The sequence below is a fragment of the Hippoglossus stenolepis genome, chromosome 10 (genome assembly GCF_022539355.2).
Source record: "Hippoglossus stenolepis isolate QCI-W04-F060 chromosome 10, HSTE1.2, whole genome shotgun sequence".
Classification (NCBI taxonomy): domain Eukaryota; kingdom Metazoa; phylum Chordata; class Actinopteri; order Pleuronectiformes; family Pleuronectidae; genus Hippoglossus; species Hippoglossus stenolepis.
In genome coordinates this window covers 8,905,330-8,921,933 of record NC_061492.1, presented here as the reverse complement: position 1 = coordinate 8,921,933, position 16,604 = coordinate 8,905,330, and the positions used below count along the sequence as shown (strand labels likewise).

The 16,604-nt window shown below is 44.4% G+C and overlaps 2 protein-coding genes across 2 annotated transcripts; both read right to left on the bottom strand.

Moving 5' to 3' along the window:
- Positions 1 to 2: 2 nt before the first annotated feature.
- On the bottom strand, positions 3 to 3,465 carry tpgs1 (tubulin polyglutamylase complex subunit 1). Its single transcript, XM_035169121.1, has 2 exons — positions 3,095 to 3,465; positions 3 to 2,192 (listed from the first exon to the last, which is right to left on the bottom strand). Exons 1-2 carry the CDS (start codon positions 3,430 to 3,432, stop codon positions 1,532 to 1,534), a joined length of 999 nt encoding a protein of 332 aa, XP_035025012.1. The 5' UTR covers positions 3,433 to 3,465; the 3' UTR covers positions 3 to 1,531.
- A 719-nt stretch (positions 3,466 to 4,184) lies between these two features.
- LOC118116931 (inositol-3-phosphate synthase 1-A) lies at positions 4,185 to 11,320 on the bottom strand. The gene is made up of 11 exons (XM_035168917.2): positions 11,110 to 11,320; positions 10,684 to 10,808; positions 9,872 to 10,033; positions 8,717 to 8,846; positions 8,348 to 8,541; positions 7,913 to 8,062; positions 7,088 to 7,303; positions 6,370 to 6,534; positions 6,165 to 6,278; positions 5,111 to 5,328; positions 4,185 to 4,920 (listed from the first exon to the last, which is right to left on the bottom strand). Exons 2-11 carry the CDS (start codon positions 10,795 to 10,797, stop codon positions 4,731 to 4,733), a joined length of 1,653 nt encoding a protein of 550 aa, XP_035024808.1. The 5' UTR covers positions 10,798 to 10,808; positions 11,110 to 11,320; the 3' UTR covers positions 4,185 to 4,730.
- Positions 11,321 to 16,604: the final 5,284 nt, after the last annotated feature.

Here is a 16,604-nt window from a genome sequence, read left to right as displayed (position 1 = left end):
TGTTTCAAGATTCAAGATTTATTTTCATTGCAAAACATGAGGTACATGAAACTAAGTACAGAGGTCCTGGTGAGAAGTGTGGTGGCAATTTCTGTTTAATCATACACAATTATACATTGTCTCTCGGTAAGTTCAATTCTAACACCTGCAGGTGGACCCACCCCAGACACACTACCTAGCGTAACGTGCAGGAATGGGCACAGAGCATAGGAGAATTACTTCACTTATACAATCAGAAGCCCCTCCCTGCGAGAAGCAAAGGGTATTGGTCAGTGACTTGATGTCTGACCAGGATGAGCAGACATCCTGTCTCCATCTCTGTCCCAGCCCCCTGGTGTGACTTCTGGTGTGAGACAATCTGTCTCCGAGATCCCTTATCTTCGTTTACAAGACAAAAGACCCCAGTCCTGTATACAATACAGAGATCCCCTCACCCATCTATTCAGCCACACTGAGTGACCCCTGCCGTGACCATTTGCCCAGTGGGGGAAGCCATAAACATTATAGTCTCCTGAGCAACAGTCGTAAAGTTTAAGTTAACTCACAAGAACCACATCTGTTCATACTTCTTCTAAATACATATCTGTTCTTCTATTAAACATTACACAAATGCAGAATCTGCCAATACAGAAGCAATGAAATAGAACAGAGGCAGAAAATAAATACAATGAAATAAAAATAATAGTCCATCATCATGTCCATCCACCGTCTACACCGCTTGTACTTTATTGGGAGTCGCGGGGGACAGAGACGCCCGCGACCCCCAAGGAGAGCACGAGACTGGCTCCTGTTTCTGTAACAAAATGTTATATAAGCTTAGATAGCACAGACCAGTTTACTCAACATCACTGACAGTCTCAACAAAACCTTGAAATGTTGTTGTATCTTTAAAGAGAATCTAATACAAGGCTGTTGTACGGGACTGCAGCAGATGTACATACTCTCTTAACTGAGCATATCAGGGAAAACACTGAACAAAGGTTGAAGCCGTCGGGACAAATACTGAATTCAATGAATCTATTTAGTCTAACCGAGGTACGTCATGTCCTCCACACAGCACAGCAGCTGCCTGTGTAGCCACAGCAGATGTTGTTGACATTAATAAGCTCAAGACAAACAGTGATATCCAGAGAGGAGGTAATATCTGTGGGTCTTATGGAGACATTAGCCTTTGGCCCATCTTTGTGTTCTGCTAATCCGCTCAGTATGTTTTGTTCCCTTTGTGAAGAACCGTCCTTCTGGCCAGGACTCTCCCCAGCACGTTATTTTGTGTTCATGCATCCAACATCTTTCTCATCCCACACTCATGCATACACGAACCCTCACTACAGACTTAACTGATCCCATAATATCTTTAGTTCGTTCTGGTGTTGATTATATTACTGTACATTTTGAATAAACGACTTACTATTTTCCTTCATCCTGTATTCTCCTCATATTTCGTCATGACAGTAGTAGGTGCACACAGGATAATGATTTACTCTATAACATGGCTGTACATCCATAACTTATGTGAACACAGAGAAGAGACCTAGGACACAACTTTGACTCGAGTGATAAAGAGCTCAGCCGCTGCATTCTCAAACTCCTTAGCGTCCATGTTGCCGCCTGGACCCCGCAACTGCGCTCCAGACATAGCCTGAGCGAGCTTGCAGGGAGAGATATTGGCGCTGGCCTTCAGGTAGCGGATGGCCTTCACGTTGGCCTCCAGACACGAGTTGTTGGCGTTAACACAGCAGTTTGCATCACAGCCCTGGGATGTCTCCAGAGCTTCCTTCAGGGTCCCCAGCACGGCCAGGCACAGCGCCCGGGAGGCAGGCCCGTTGTCTGGGCAGCACACCTCAGCGTAAAGCCTCTGGGCCTGCCGGATGTAGTCCGAGAAGACGGCACACGTGAGCACGCCGTGTCGGAAGATGTCATAAGGGACGGCCTCGTGGTCTTGGCAGTGGAGTCGTCGGAGGAGTGGAGCGGAGGTGGAGGCAGGGACGCCACCTTCACTGCATAGACACTCCAGAGTCTGGGAGTAGAGGCCTCCTCTCACCCCTCCTCCTCCTCCCTGACCACCTCCTCCTCCTGTGGGGCTCTCGGTGCAGGAGCCGTCTGGGCCTTCAGGAGCCTCACCTGGATGTCTTTTGGGCCCGGTGAGGTTTAGGAGGTCGTAGGCCACGCGGACGTTGTTGCTGAAGGCAGATCTGGGTTTAAAATGAGAAATGGAATCAACGTGAAATCATAGGTTTGTCTGAAGCATTTAGAAGCAAAACAACCTTTGTTAACTGGTAACTCTGGTAACCTGTACTACAATGAGATTTGTATAAATAGCATAAATCATTATCGTCAGTCTCTAAAATAGTAGAATACACTAACATTTTCAATTGTTTTTAGTTTTTTTTTTTTAAAATAAAGGTATCATATCTTACACCCTAATTATCTAATTTTTGTTTTGTAATTTTTAAACCAACAGGGAGCTCTGTGGATTATGTACAAGTACGGGGACACTATTTCCAGAATAAGATGTTTCTATTTAATTTTATTCCATTTATAATTTATCACTGAACCAACAGAAGTCTGTTCACATTATATTAATTGGTGGTGTTACTGTAAATATCTCTCGCCTTGGCAGATAAGATCAGTAGTGACAGACAAAGGTTGAAGAGTTTGTTACTCAAAACAGTTTAAACGTGTATTATTAATCTGTTACTAGCCAGCAGGTTGTTACCAAGAGTCAAGTCAATAGTAGCCTTTGATGCAAGGTGTGATTGTGGGACTTTAATCTTCTTTTAGATGGCAGAAGCTGATATTCCTCGAATAAAACACGAGAGGGGTCAGATGTAATATTACCTGCCAGTGACGGCATTCTTCTAGTGTACACTAAAATAAATATTGATTATTTATAAAAATCATACCTTTATATCCGTTTTCACTTTGACACAAGGCCTGGTTAACTAGTGTCAATCTGAATTCAACAGTAGAAACACGTGAGGGCTGTGTCCTGCTAGAATATGTGGTTCATGTCAAAGTGGGTGAGTGACAGAATGTTGCATCTATAATGAAACCCCCTGATCCCCTGTATAACCACAGTGTTTGGACCGTGAACCTCTGGGAGTGATGCGCCAGCCGCAGGTGCCACAGCGCCCGGTTGAGATGCTGCTGCTCCTGGGCGCCTGCGCTCGGCGGCGCGTTGCTCAGCGGCTCCGCGTCGCAGCCTCCAGCCGAGCCGCTCTCCGCCATGGAGGAGAGGTTGCAGAAGTGGTCGGCGAGGAAGCCGATGGGATCGTCCGACCTGGCCTCCACCATCTTCAGGATGGCGCCGCGGAGCAGCTCCCCCACACCCGCCTGCGACAGAAACTCCCTGTCGCTGTCCGACTTGGTGGCTTTGCCCTCGGGCATCACGGGGGGAGCAAGCCCGGGCCGGCGTTTGTCTTTGTCCGCCATTGATGTTGACGTCCCGTGTCGCAGCAACGGCAGCGGAAGTGATGGAAGAGCGGCCGGAAACAGGAAACGGAGCAGTTTATTTCAGGGGAGGGGGGTAAACCAAGGGGTCCCCTGGGTAAAACTGGACTCATTCATTGGCTGTAACATAATGTAAAATAAAATAAAATAAAATAAAATAAAATAAAATAATATAATATAATTGTCTTATACGCTCTCATAATACTCCCATGACTCATTCCTGTCACTCTCCTGAAATGTATACAAGACGATTTCTGTGAAAAAAATTATACAAATAAATGTTTACGGGCTTTCTGAGTCAAAAAATAATGGTGAGTAATTGATCAAAATGAAGGATTAAAGATTAAACCATGACCAAACAAGATACAATTATGAGATTAAAAAAAGTGTAACATTTGACCAACTAAATGAAATGTTTTGACTTCTGTCTTTTTGTTTTAAAATCTCAACTCGTCCCTAAAATTGTTACCTTTTATAAAATATTTTTTTATTCATCAAATCAGATTATTGGCTTCTCTTATCATTTTGATAGTAAGTCAAAAAAGATCTATAAATGATTAAATCACATTTGTTTTATATGCTCTTGTTGCTCATTACCATGTTTTGTATGCCTAAACATTTATTTACCCATTTATTTATTTACCTTTAATTACCTAGTCACACAGAACGCATATCTGAACATCGCAAATGGCTAAGTAAGAGGAAAGTTGAATTAAAAAGACCAACCACAATAATTAATATCAGTTCAAACAACAATACCTAAATGTTTATTTTATATTAGTATTTAGAATGCTTGACCTGTCGACCACAAACAGCAGAAAATGGATGGCTGAATATAAGTAAGCCAAGTTACTCTTTAACATTACAGTTCAGCTTCACAAAAACATTTGGAGAAAGCAAACTGATGATAGACAGTAACACAAGATACAAAGATACCGCTCATTCATCAAGAAAATGTACTGTACATTAGTTTATTGCAGATGAATTACTACTTGAATAAAGTTACAAACACCTAAAAAAAAAAAACTAAAATAATACAAAACCTATCTGTTAAAACCATTAAATGGTTAATTCTGCATAAAACCATGTCTATCTCTAACAGGACAACATGCTCAGAATACCTATGATATTAAATGCATCTCACCTAAATGTCAAGGTGATAGCGAACTTGTTTTTTGTGATGACAGCTTGATCAATAAGGGCCTTTGTTCTTTTTCAAACAAGGTTTTCATTTTGTTTCAGTTACCGTTGTATTTAGGACTGTAGTATTGTGTCTGTAATCATAATGCACAAGCATCATCATCATGTGCATGGAAGCCATTTGTTGATCTGTGGTTCCCGTTTGTGAAGATGGCTTTTTTCTTAGCCGCTACTTCGCCGTTGATGTAGGTGGAAGGTTGAGGCAGGAAGTTTCTCTGCAGCTTGTGCTCCAGAAGCATGTGATTCTGAGGAGGGAGGCCGAGGCACGCTCTGAAAAAGACAAGGAGGCAGTCTCGCGTCAATTTCTGCCACAAATATTAACACTAGAATTTCACACCTGTACCCTGGCCACAGTCATATAAAGTATCTCTCTTCTATTGAATGATAGAATTTTATTAAAATTGTGTAAGGCAGCCTTAGGTAAAGAAAACCAATGTCTTCTAGTGAAAGGGCTCCACACCTCATAACGTTTTCTATGCAGGCTCTCTGGCGGTAGAAGGCATTGATGACTGGGGTGCCTTTTGGGACCAGTGGGGCCTTGCAGAGGAAGGAGAGTAGTGCCAAGACACTGTGGAAGGACTGGAAGTCCTCCTCCCCCTGAGGCCGCACAGTCACACGCTGACAAAGCTCTGTCAGGATCACCAGGTCCAGGATGATGGGGCTGGCTAGCAGAGAGTCCTGTTGCAATGGAAGACAGATGAAATGAGTATAATGGTGCAACAGATGAAAGAGAAAGAGAGATTTATGAATATGTAGAGTACTTTAGCTATGATAAGACAGAGTCCTCTGCATTGTAGATTAAACTGTAGCAATGCTACCACTTGGAGTCCCATAGAGTTTTAAGATTTTTTCAGTTTTACACTAGAGCCCCACCTGAACCCGATTTTCCCCTGATTGTAGGCACATGCAGTGTACAAAACTAAGTAGATAGCCCAGGCTAACAGGACCCAGGGGGTCCCAACGGGACCCGCCGGGTCCAGAAGGACTCAGGTTGGGTGGGGTATGTGGTATTACAGCCATTTCTTGATAGCTAATTTGATGTTTTTGTTTCTATAAAATAAGGAAAGTCCCAGTGCCTTTTTCAAAATTACTGATTTCACAGGGAATCATATTTTTTTAGTTTGAACTTAAAGGGACTGATTAACCTACTGAGTGTAAAAAATGTACACATCAATTGAAATCCATGTAAACTGAATAGATTTTATATCTTGTGATGTAATAAATGGTAGCCGGTCAAAGCAGGTTTGCCCCTGAAACATGAAATAACTATGTCAGTGCCCCACAGATTTACTGTAACTTTAATTTAGCTCCAAGACCTGCTAAGAAGGATTAACAGTAAACTCTGGCTCCTGAGCCTCCTCCTCCTCAACTACAGTCAGATAAAGGAGAACAGCTCAGCATGTTTAGTGGGCCGTCAGCAGTTTGCACTCTTATGTCAGAAATGTTTGAATATGACATTTTTAGATTTTGTTCATTTCTGTCGCCATTTATTACAAAAAGTATTGACCACCGACCTCACAGGTGTTGTGCATAGCAATAGTATTGTGCCCGCCCATCATGATTTCAGAGGTGTACTCGTCCATGGCACGCTTGCTGTCCCCCACATAAGGGACGTACTTAATCACCACCTGAAACAACACACAGAGATAAGTTCGATCAGTTGTTTTCTGTCATTCGTCCACGGGGAGCTCATGCGCTTTCTGTGTCCGTGTCACTCACACAGTGGTCAGGCTTCTCTCCAGGCTTGTACAGGATGGGGTTCGACTGGACCATGTCGTCCACCACGTTGCTCTTGGAGATCTCCTTGGAGCGGAACTGCTGCGGAGCAGACAGGTTTTTCCCATCGTTGTTGCCGAGGTGGTTGTAGCTGACGATAGAGGTCGGCTGTCAAAGGCAGAGGAACATGTTAAAATGTCTTTGTTTGAAAAATAAAAAAAGACACTAGTGGTTACTGTTGTATGTTACTGTGTTTTCATATGTAAAATATTATTTTTGTCTAATGCCCAGTCAGAGTAACTCAAGTACCCTTCACTGACACCACCTCTCGTAGGTTCTTCTAAATAATTTCAAACAGCGCCACCCTTAGAGGATAAGTGGTATAGATAATGCCTGGATGGACTAACACATTTTTTTCATGCACCCTCAACAGCAGCAAGTGACGTTAATGTATTTCAGCTGACTCAGGTTGGTGGGAGGGGTGTGCTGTGCATTAAACCCTCATAGTAGCTGGTAATTATGTGGTTATCAGGACAATTACTACGCTGAAGATCAGCCTGACACCAGTTAGTAATCCTATTTGTTACTGCAGAAGTAGTCCCTGAGGTACAATTACCCCCTGTACTTTACAAATCCTTCAGAGGAGTGACCCAGTCTGTTTAGTATCCATTCATTACTTCAATAATCCACCCTCCTTCCCTCCATGCATCCTTTCTGTCACCTTGATCCCTGCGCTGACCAGGAAGTCCACCAGCACTGACTTGATCTTGGTCTGACCGGATTTGAAGTCGTCCCCTCCAATGAACACGCCCTTCTGGATCGCCAGCTCGATGGCCCCCGGGACGAAAGTGTTCTGCGGGGAGCCGTTGATGTAGGCGCATCCCTCCAGTATGCTGGCCACTGCAAAAAGAGTGGAGGGAGAAACCTCAGCTCCAGTCTGATGGTTATAGAAAGAAAAATAAATCAGACAAATGGCTATAACCAAGCGTATCATTATATTACACAAAAGAGGAAAGCTTGACTCGCAGGGCTACATTTCCCCTGAGAATCTCTTCATTTAATCTCCGGAGTGCAACTCTATTGTCGACTTCATGCCTATCAAACATTTAGCTATTTGCTGAAGATCATAAGTCTGTGACATAGACGATTATCGTTGCTGACAGCAGTACAAGCCTGCTGAAGATTGGAGATTAAATAAAAACTCCCCCAAGAGGCATACATCATAATTTGCCTCCCCCTGATCTGATATAAAAAGGAATAGCTGACTTTTTCAGACTCATTATGGCATTTCATTCACAAATACACAGGGAAGTGTTAATCTCTTCATCCTCGAAGATTTCATAATCACTAAATGTGATGGAGGATTACTGTTTGGTCCTCGGCATTAGGAGAAATTTAATGTTGAATGGATGATTCATGTCTACAGGACAACACAATTCTGGACAATTAAAGCCTTTCATAGTAAATCCAGTTTCACGATTTGTACGTATGTTTTATGAATCTGGACGTTTCTGAGCCAAACTCTCTTCGCGGCTCCTGGTCTCACCTGGATTGCAGCTAGCAGATTCTTGGCCGTGTCATTGACCCCCGGTATGATATCACAGAAACGCTCAGTGTTTGCTGTCCACAGAACGATTACTTTGTCCACACCACTCGACAGATGGAAGTCCCTTATGTCGGCTCTTATCCGCTCCACCTAGAGGATAGTTTATTCTTTCAGTCAAATAAAAAATGAAACAAAACAAGTCTACAGTGGAATAGATGGCTGTAGACCAGGAAAAGCTCAAGTGTAATTAATAGCATTAATGATGGCTGCATTCCACTTAGAGCCAGAGAGCCAGACCCAGGGCTCTGTCGGTGTGCATGTTCACTCACTGACATGTTTCATTAATAGAATAATTAAGTGCACCAGTGATCATTATTTATTTATTTATGATTAATTTACTCCTGTGCTTTTTCTGCTTCGAAAACAGTCTAGTACCTGCTCTGCCAGTGTCCCAGGGAGGACATTGTCAGCTCTGCTCTCTTGGTTTGCAGCAATGAAGTCTGGGATATAGATGGACGGTCTGGGTTTCATGCGGCTCATGAGTGGTAGCAGCTGCTCTTGTAAGGACCATTCGAGAACCTGAGCTCGTTCCATCGCACAACCCAGATCCATAGAGGACACATCCCAGCCTAAAAAAAGACAAACATACTTCAAGTCAAAAAAAAAAAAGTGCTTAACTTAATCTTCACTTGGTGGACCGGCTCTGGGCTCTGGCCTCTACAGCTGCTCTGAGCTCTCACTTGCCTTCTCACATACACACACATTCACTTCTCAGTTTCTGTCTCAATCTACAATTGTCCCTACCATCAAAGACGATATCATCAGGGTGCACCATGGGTAGGAGGTCACGAAAGGGCACATTGACATCGCCCTCAAGCCCTGACCCCAGACAAACACAAGAAGCCTGCAGGAGGGAGCCGAAGTAATTTGCTTTCTAAAGAATGAGGAAGAGAGAGGAGAGAAAAACACTGTGAGTTCATTCATTCTAAGATTATTTTTACTGGTTTTAAGGTTTATTACAAATGAACCAAATGAAAATGGCAAAAATGGCAATCACAGGAACCAGGTCACAGAGGTAACAATACATGTCCATATAAAGGGAAATCTCAGAGAGCAGCATCAGTTAAGCTCTTAACACTCGACTGAACATGTCAGAACAATCTGCTTTTAAGGAGACTCCACCACTCTATCAGGGGACATACTGGAAGTCTCTCTCTTCACTCACTGGTGTTGGCCTCAGGTTTCCACATCTTGTTTTAGTCTGGTTATAAAGGCTTTAGTCACCATTCAACCTTTTCCCCTCAAAAATTACACTTTCAAAAACAATAACTGTGGTGGTTTTTCTATTTTAGCTCTTACGTGTCTTTTTGCTTAGTTCTTCTTCCAGTGGTTTGCATCTATTTCAACACATGAATGTATTTGAAGTTACCTGGGATCCAGAAGTTACCGGAGAGACATATTCTGCTCATGTTCAGGTTCATCATTTTTATTCAGTTTATTACTTGAAAAGGTTCACATGCTCTAATGTTCAAAATCCACTGTCCTCATACTGTCCATTGATGCAGCTCCTCTTTTCAGTGTCTGTCTGTACCACTTGGTTTTGGCTCCTGTCTGTGGCCCCCCCCCTCCCCATAAAGGGAGTCAAATGCGTCACAATGCTTCTAAGTACCCGCTGGGCTATTGACGAGGTGTGCTTCAGGGGCAGTGTTTTCTGTTGGAAAGAGGATCTCCCTATACCTCAGACTTTGAGCTTTTTAACTTTGCAGAACTTTGAAATACACAAAAAAACGTATATGACACACAAGAGGAAAGAAAAGCTGAAAAAGCCTCATATATCACCTATAACTCCAGGCATTACAAATACTAAGTTACATTGTTCTGTGGATCACCTGAATGAATGTAAACCAGCAGCTGATTCCTTGTTTGTATCTGCACGGGCACATGTGTTGCTCCGCTCACCTTCACTCCAGTCTTGGTCCTCCAGGTGAGACCAAGCTTGTTGGCCAGTACAGCTGCTGTGACTGTGGTGCCGTTGTTGCCACCCCAGCCCACCAGCATCACACCAAGCCGGGGCACACGCCTCTCAGTGCGAAACGTCATCTCAGTGGTGTTGGGGGTCACCTGTTTCCCGCACGGAGCAGAGTTAGGGGAAGATTGTACTTACAGAATGTACAGATGCACATGTGAACACAAAAATAGAGACTATGTTACAATGGGATCACACTGACCTTGACAACAGTATCACATGAGTACTAGTATTAAGTCATCACACAACAACTCAGCATTATATTTTGTTTTTACATGAACACTATAGTAATTTCTGCATGACTACTCTGTAGTAATTTACTTTATTGTAATATGAGTACTCTGTTATAATTATTATGTTATTAAATTACTTTTATTATGTAATAATTATATTAAATCGAAAACCCAATACTTACTACTGTGTAGTAATTCCTATGATAATACTAGTATAATCAGTTGCATGAATACTGTGTGGTAATTATTACACGAGTACTCAGTATTACTTCTTACATTATTGCTTGAGTAGTCAGTATCACTTCAGTCATTGTGTTGTGATGAGTACTCAGTATAGCTTCATTCATTATGACGTGATGAGTAGCTAGTATCACTTCAGTCATTGTGTTGTGATGAGTAGTCAGTATTGCTTCATTCATTATGGTGTGAGGAGCCAGTGTTCACGACTGATTACGGTGTAATCATGTGTTTAAGAGACAATGGGCTACTACGTGAAGAGTAGGCGGACTCACCGTCATTTTGTTCCCCTCCCTGGTCACCGAGGTGGTGTGATAGGGGTACTGAGCCACTATGTGAGTATCTGTGTAGCTCACATTGGGGCTGTTCACATGAATGTTCACCGACATGGCTGAAGAAACTGGAAATAAACAGGAGACACATATTTCATTCAAAACTCTCTCTCTTTGTCCGTCTGTCTCTCTCTCTCTCTCTCTCTCTCTCTCTCGGAAACGGTTAATGCTGCGTTTCCTGAACACATCCTCCTCCCGGATCAACGCTGCCTGCGTCACATGATGGAAACACACACAGAACGTATCGCTTTTACAGCGGAAGGAAATGGTCAACGTATTTGCTATGTCGTCATTGACCAGAATGAAAATAGACAAGTGAGTAATTTTTGAATACGCACTTCTGACGTAAAATCACGAAAACCGGCTCACCTTCACCCGGAGATGGCTTCACGTGGCGTAGTTGATAAGGAAACAGTCCGGCCGAGTCTCTCTGACTTTTTCTCGCTTCTGTGTCTGGAAATGTCCAGTGTTCGTCTTCTCCTGCTCAGAATACGGCCGGTGGACTTAACTCTGCAAAGCTCGTGCGTACTGAAGTGATAATCTTCCGGCTGCTCCACGACATCACCGCCGCCAACCAATCACAGCGCTCTGTTCCTCTTACATAACGCGAGTGGATGTCAACCACGTCGGGGCCGGTTGTCAGGCTGCAGATCAGCTAATGGTTCATGCTGCCCCGAGAGCAGGGAGCAGCACATGCATGTTCACACAGGCTTTTATCTACATTAACAAATAGTATAATGTAAAGTACTGCACCGAGAGCAGGGAGCAGCACATGCATGTTCACACATGTTCACACAGGCTGTTATCCACATTATCAATGAGTATAATGTAAAGTACTGCACCGAGAGCAGGGAGCAAGCCCATTTCACATGAAAGTAAAGAAAAGTTCCTGAATCCATCCCTTGATCCTAATATGCACCAACATTCATGATCGGTCACTTAATTCTGTTTCCAGGGTGAAACCACACTTTCCATCAATTAAACTAAATTCAAAACAGAGTATTCTATCTCCCATGCAAGATTTACAGACCAGCTGCTGGAGGGCTTCAATCCACATGGAGCCTGCATTCTTCTAACCCATCAGAGTGACGCTAACCAGACAACTGAACTGACAGTCTGTAAGATGACCTCCACATTCCTCCACAATAAGACAGACAAGTCATCAACCTCTTGACACATTGGAGGAATTGATTGGAGGAATGTGGAGGTCATCAGACAACTGAACTGACAGTCTGTGTCAGGGTTTGGTATTTTCCAGTGCTTAGTTTCCACCGTTTCCAAGGTGTTTTCAGTTTATTTAGTATCTCCTCCTGTATCATGTTTTCACACTCCGTGTTCTGTTTCCTGTTTTATTTTTGCAGTCTCTGTTGTCCCTGCTTCCCCCGGCTGTTGGCCCCCTCACATAGTCCACCCCATATTAGGACGCACGTAGCGCAATAGACACGTGAGCAGCCTTGCAGATGTATTTGTTACACCCGCGGCACATGGTGTGAGTTTTACAGTCCTTTTTCCTGGGGCATATCTGACACCTCTTCCTCTTACTCGCCCCGAGCGGGGCTGCTGCTAGGGCTATGGAGGAGGCCGGACACTCGGGTCGAGCGTCGTAGTCAACAGCTCTCTGTGCAGCGGCGGCTTTTACAGCCTTCACAACCGCGGCGGACGCGTCCGTGCGGGGGATGCGCTCCCTTCGTGCGATGAACGGATTACTCTCTAAGTTTAAACTCTGCATCTGGGTCCAACTGCCCCACACACCGTGACAGAACGATCTGACCAAAGATATGGACCCAGCAGAGATGGATTTTTTTTACGAAAAGATTTTGTATTATGATTTCTTGGTGGACAAGCTGTATTCAGCGGGCATCCGGTACCAAGCAGAGACTCGGGAAGAGATCTCTGTTTTTGAGGCATGGCTGAAGGACCAACCTTTGGTGAGCCATTTCGTCCCACAGCTTGTGGCGATACGGCACAGACTAAGGGAGTTCCTCAACCCTCCAGCCCCATCCTCAAACCCGTACGCGGGAAGCCGCCTGGCTCTTGGAGGACCCCGCAGCCTCCAGAAAGTTTCCGCTGTGGGTGGCAGACGTCGGAGCAAAAACCACTCACCTCGGCAGCCTGCTCACAGGCACCAGCTACCTCCAGTCCTGACTGGGCCACAGCCACCTCCAGTCCTGACTGGGCCACAGCCACCTCCAGTCCTGGCTGGGTCGCAGTCTTCTCCTGTCCAGCACCGGAGGGTCCCGGCAGACGCCACTCCGGTTCCGGCGTCGGGGGTCCCGACACAGACCACTCCCATTCCTGTGCCGCGCCGGAAGGTCCCGGCTAACGCCACTCCTGTTCGGGCGTCGGGGGCCCCGGCATTCATCATTTCAACCCCGGCATTCATCATTTCAACCCCGGTACTCATCACTCCCATTCCTGTCCCGCGCCAGAGGGTCCCGGCTGACGTCACTCCAGTTCCGGCGTCGGGGGTCCTCGCTGCGCCTACTCCAGTTCCTGTTCTGCGCCGGACGGTCCCGGCAGATGCCACTCCTGTTCCGGCGTCGGGGGTCCCGGCAGCAACCACGCCAGTCCCAGTTCCTGTTCTGCGCCGGACGGTCCCGGCAGACGCCACTCCTGTTCCGGCGTCGGGGGTTAATGTATGTCTGCTTATCTCCTTAGGAAACACATGTAAATCAGTTGTTTGTGTTTAGATTCCTCTCTCTAGCTGCGCCTACAGAACCAGTCTGGATTGGTTCAGAGAGACAGCCCTCAGTTCTCCTATATAAGATCCTTGTATTTGGCTGTTCTCCATCTTTACTCTGAGATCCTTGTGACTCTCTGTGTTGATCCTTTCTGCAGAAAGCCCCTATTAAAATACACGTGGATAACTTTGGTGTTTCCAGCCTCTTGTATTTCCATCACAAGGGTTAAACAGCGTTGCAGCCAAATCCAATACAATTGAAGGAAATGAACGCGGCTCCGGAGGAGGATATCAGAGGACATTTAGGCTAAAAACATGGTGTAAATCAGTGGTTCTCAACTGGTCTGGCTTCGGGACCCACCATCACCCCTTAATGACTAGACGCGACCCAAATCGAGGAAAATTTTCAACTTCTCAAATTTATTTAATGAAAAGATGGTGCAGTTTGAACCTGAGATAGTACAGAATATCACAGTATGCCAACACAAAAAAACAAGTTAATGATAAACCAAAACGACCAGCAGGTGGCGATGCTAGAGAGGGAAATATTCCCTTTTACACTCAATTAGCTGCATTTTATTTAAAAATCAAAAAGTGCATCTTAAGGACACAAGGTAATACAACATACATAACAATTTAGTAACTTCAGCCTTTTTTAACAGACTCAACAGTGCTTTCATGCACAAACATGAAATAAACTAGGGCTACGTGGTAGCACTGAACGGGCCTGAGCACACGCAACTCGGGACCTGTTGCTGTTGGTGGAGAGAGCGATCGGCGAGCAGGCACACGACTCCGCGTTGCATGCGTTTTGCGCACTGCGGGAAGGATAAATGCTTCACTTCCTGCGTCTGTCACGAGACGTCGATCCTTGCCTGCTGTTTGCGCATTACGGTCCACGGTATCAATTGCAGATCACACGGTGAAAATTGTATGTAAATCGAATAATAGTTGTAAAACAAAGCTTACTTCCCGTTGCCAGTAGGTGGCGCCATCACTATTATTACATACAGACTAATAGATCTGTTCAAGTAGGGGCTCTGATGTAGCGTGAGCAATTTTAAGTCGATTGGACAATGTTACAACAACTTAATTTTCACACTGATTAGTAGGTGGCGCTATGACCCTGCACTAATATTAATATATGGAGCTGTTCAGGTCAGGATTGTGAACATAGGTCAGAATTTGGGGGCCGGTTGGATAATGCAGAGTGGATTTACAAAGTACTTGTCTCATGGCGAATCAGTAGGTGGCGCTATGACTCTGACGAAATATTGACACATGGAGCTGTTCAGGCTTGGTCTCTGATCATGAGACAGCAGTTTGGTGGTGATAGGACAATGCACACTGGACTTATGACAACATTGTCTCCTTTGGCGAAGGATGAACCTTTGCCGCACCTCAATGTTTACACGGTTTGAGGAAATGTCACAATTCTGACCATGGTCCAATGACTTGACTGAGCTCTTTTGAGCTGCATATTGTAAAGCACCCAGGAGCAGTGCATCAAAGTATAAAACATGTCACTTCCTGTCGCCAGCAGGTGGCGCTGTAATGATGAGTGAATATTGACACATGGATCTGATCAGGGCGGGACAGTGAATCTGTGAATGAGGTTTGAGGCTGATAGAATAATGCACAGAGGAGTTATAATAAATCCCTCTTTCTTGGCGAATCATCAATATTCTACGCCACGCCACAGTCACACCGTGTTATGAAATCGTATATACCGAGGTAGTTTATATCTCCATCTTGTTGAGATGACACTCATCTCAATATGAAGTTGATCTGATGAAAGCCCTACGACAAGTTAGTCAAAGTAAAAATGTCTAAAATGGCCAAAATGGCCACTAAAGCCAAAATGGCGGGTTTCCTGTTTTGTCTAGCATATATCTATCCAAGAGACTTTTTGTTTGTTATGTAAAGACACATGGCCCTACCGATTTTTGTACATGTGGGCCAATCGTGGTGCCGGGGCTGCACTTTAGGGGGCGCTAGTCAGTTATTTTGCCACGCCCATTCCTTAAAACCATGAATGTCTGCAGGGGGGGCTTATGCTACACAAATGTAGTTTGAGAGAGGATGAACCTTGAACACCAAAGTTACAGCAATTTCATGTGTCACAGCAAGTTGATGAACTTTAACGCCACGCCAATAATATAGCGTTTGACAAAAAGTCACAGTAATCTTATGCCTACATTATCAATGTCTTGAGATCCTTTTGACACAGTTTGACATGGTTGAGGTCAGTGGATGAGGAGGAATACATCCAAGTGTAAGACATGCAAAAAACAAGACATTTCCTGTTGCCACCAGGGGGCGCTGTGATCTTAAGTCATAATTTCTGTGTAGATGTCATCAGGCCGGGACTCTTGTCTTACATGTCTAGTTTGGACTCGATTGGACCATGTATGTCTGAGATACACAACCTTGTGTTTTGATGGCGTGTAATCAAACTTTGACGCCACGCCACGGTCACACGGTGTGACAAAAACATGAAATTCGAGGTAGTTTATATCTCCATCGTGGCAAAATAACTGAATAGCGCCCCCTAAAGTGCAGCCCCGGCACCACGATTGGCCGACATGTACAAAAATCGTTAGGGCCATGTGTCTTTTCATAACAAACAAAAAAGTCTCTTGGATAGATATGCTAGACCAAACAGGAAGCCCACTATTTTGGCTTTAGTGGCCATTTTGACCGTTTTAGAAATTTTTACTTTGACGAACTTGTCGTAGGGCTTTCATCAGATCAACTTCAAATTCATTGAGAGTCATCTCAACAAGATAGAGATATAAAGTACCGCGAATTTTGTCACACAGTCTGACCGTGGCATGGCATTAAAGTTTGATGAGTCAAATCAAGATGATTGAGCTGCACCTGCAATATTGGTCACTAGAGGGCGGTGTAAGACCATGGTTTGCCCAAGGCACAAATCTTCTTCCCCAGGGCTGAAGAGTTCGTTCACACATTGTTAATATGTTGGAAACTATATTTAACTTACTGATGTGTGTCAATTAATGTTGAGAGATAACTTTAGTTCATGATTAAGAGTAAAATGAGAATTGTACGTTATACGGTCTGACCGTGGCGTGGTGTGAAATTTTGATGATTCGCCAAAAAAGAGGGATTTATTATAACTCCTCTTTGCATTGTTCTATCAGCCTCAAACCTCATTCACACA

Excerpts from the sequence above, each read along its gene's own strand:
- tpgs1 (XM_035169121.1), bottom strand. The coding sequence starts at position 3,432 with ATGGCGGACAAAGACAAACGCCGGCCCGGGCTTGCTCCCCCCGTGATG. Across the intron at positions 2,193-3,094 it reads CTGGCGCATCACTCCCAGAG|ATCTGCCTTCAGCAACAACG; the intron begins GTTCACGGTCCA and ends TTTTAAACCCAG.
- LOC118116931 (XM_035168917.2), bottom strand. The coding sequence starts at position 10,797 with ATGTCGGTGAACATTCATGTGAACAGCCCCAATGTGAGCTACACAGAT. Across the intron at positions 5,329-6,164 it reads CTATGCACAACACCTGTGAG|GACTCTCTGCTAGCCAGCCC; the intron begins GTCGGTGGTCAA and ends CCATTGCAACAG. Across the intron at positions 4,921-5,110 it reads TGCATAGAAAACGTTATGAG|AGCGTGCCTCGGCCTCCCTC; the intron begins GTGTGGAGCCCT and ends TGTCTTTTTCAG.